At 62.2% G+C, this 1,806-nt stretch overlaps 1 protein-coding gene across 1 annotated transcript in view; it reads right to left on the bottom strand.

The window, feature by feature from the left end:
* The window catches only part of LOC103906295 (interferon-induced transmembrane protein 1), a 3,749-nt gene that overhangs the window by 1,198 nt on the left and 745 nt on the right, over positions 1–1,806 (bottom strand). The window contains exon 2 of the mRNA XM_009288169.1: positions 973–1,122. Coding sequence (XP_009286444.1) covers positions 973–1,122 — 150 coding nt within the window. The remainder of the gene's footprint in view (positions 1–972; positions 1,123–1,806) is intronic.

Genomic DNA, 1,806 nt, shown 5'->3' with positions numbered 1-1,806 from the left:
CGGGTGCCACCCTGGGGCTCAGCCCTCTCCTCGGTGGGTGGCACTGCCACCCAGGGCACGGTCACCCGTGTCCCTGTACCCCCACCCAGTGTAAGCTGGTGGGTGTGGGGCAGCTTTGGGGATTCAGAGGGGACTTAAGGGGACTTTGTGGACTCCAGGGGACCTTGGGGACTCAGAGGTGACTCAAGGGAGCTTTGGGGACTCAAAAGCCAAATTTCCCCTTTGGAGAGCCGCTCCCTTGGCAGCGAGGTGGGGCAGGGACAGGTGTGGGCTTGGAGGATGGTTTCAGGGTGCCGAAATGAGAGGCAGGCAGGCGCAAGGAAAGGTGGGACCCCCCAGCTCCCCCGCTGAGCCCCATCCTCGGCAGGGGCTGCAGAGACTGGCACTCCCCCTCCCCGCAGGGGCCATCTCCGCCTGGGATGGTAGATAATGCAGGCAGGAGGAAGCACAGAAATTGGTCCGGGAGGGCTGTGGGGCGTCTCTAAACATGCCAGAAGCCCTGCGAGGGTGTGTGTGTATGTATTTAACTGATAGCACCAACATGGCACTCCCTTTCCAAGCCCCTTTCCTGCTGCTCTTCCTCGCTCAGCCCTGCCTCCCTGCTCGTCTGAGTTATGGGGTAGCCCCGGCCCCCCAAGGTGGGGGGAATAACGATGCCTCGGGGGGAATAACGCCTCCCAAAATGCAAAAGCATGACATTTCCAAGGAGAAGGGTGGGGAAGGAGCTTTATTTGCTGTGAGCTCACCCCATGGATTCATGCTGAAGAGGGTTGTCTCAGTCAGGGTGCGCCAGGAGTGTGCCTGAGGACACCCCTTGTCCAGTGGGAGTGGGGAGAAAGGTCCCACAGGAGCCGCACATCTCCCCCACAAGCGAGGCGGGTGGGTTTCGGATGAGTGGGGTGGAGGGGAAGGAAAAACAAAGCCCTGGTGCTGCTGCTCCTTGGTGGGACGGGGTTAGAGGTGGCTGCCCACCCGCAAGTTTTTGTAGTATACAGCCAGCAGCACGATGAAGATGATGGTACCCACGATGCCCAGGCAGAGCGCTGCGATGTTCAGATGCTTGGCTGTCCTCCCGTAGGTGCCGGCAGCTGCCGGGTCCTGGTCGATTTTCTTATCTCTGGCCTGCGGATTGGGAGAGGGAAATGGGTAGCGAAACGGCACGAGACAGGCGGTGGCGGTGGTGGCGCTGGGCTGAGGGGACATCCCTGCCTCCCTCGCCATTGAGCAGCTGGCCTCACCGAAGCCTGGCACCGGGATCCACCGGGCTCTGCCGCAACCCCAAGAAACCCAGCGAAACGGCACGAGGCGGGCGGCGGCGGTGGTGGCGCTGGGCTGAGGGGACATCCCTGCCTCCCTCGCCATTGAGCAGCTGGCCTCACCGAAGCCTGGCACCGGGATCCACCGGGCTCTGCCGCAACCCCAAGAAACCCAGGCTGACGCAGCTCGCGGCAGCCTGAAAGCGCTTTCTTAATGGCTTATTAAGAGCCATTACGCTTGGCAATGCGCTGCACAGTCCTCTTGGGGGGCTGGGGCAGCAGCGCAGGAGGGGGACAGCCGGGCAGAAGAGGGGGGGTCAGGTTGGAAGCGCCCACACAGCAGTTCCCACGGTGCCGGCAGACGCTGACATGCACCTCTCTATGGCTACCAGGGCGCCGTTTAAAAATTACTCGCTTTCAAGGTAATAAAGGAAAAGCGCATGGGGACCAGCTGTTTCTTATCTCCGGTAGGGTCGAAGGCTCGCGGTGGTTTCGGGAGGGCCACGGGAGGGAGCCGGGAGGCGGCTGGGCACCCTATACACCCCGCGGG

This window comes from Aptenodytes forsteri, unplaced genomic scaffold (assembly GCF_000699145.1).
Source record: "Aptenodytes forsteri isolate BGI_AS27 unplaced genomic scaffold, ASM69914v1 Scaffold329, whole genome shotgun sequence".
NCBI classification, from domain to species: Eukaryota; Metazoa; Chordata; class Aves; order Sphenisciformes; family Spheniscidae; genus Aptenodytes; species Aptenodytes forsteri.
The sequence above is the reverse complement of the archived record's forward strand: the minus strand, read 5'-3'. Positions and strand labels throughout refer to the sequence as shown.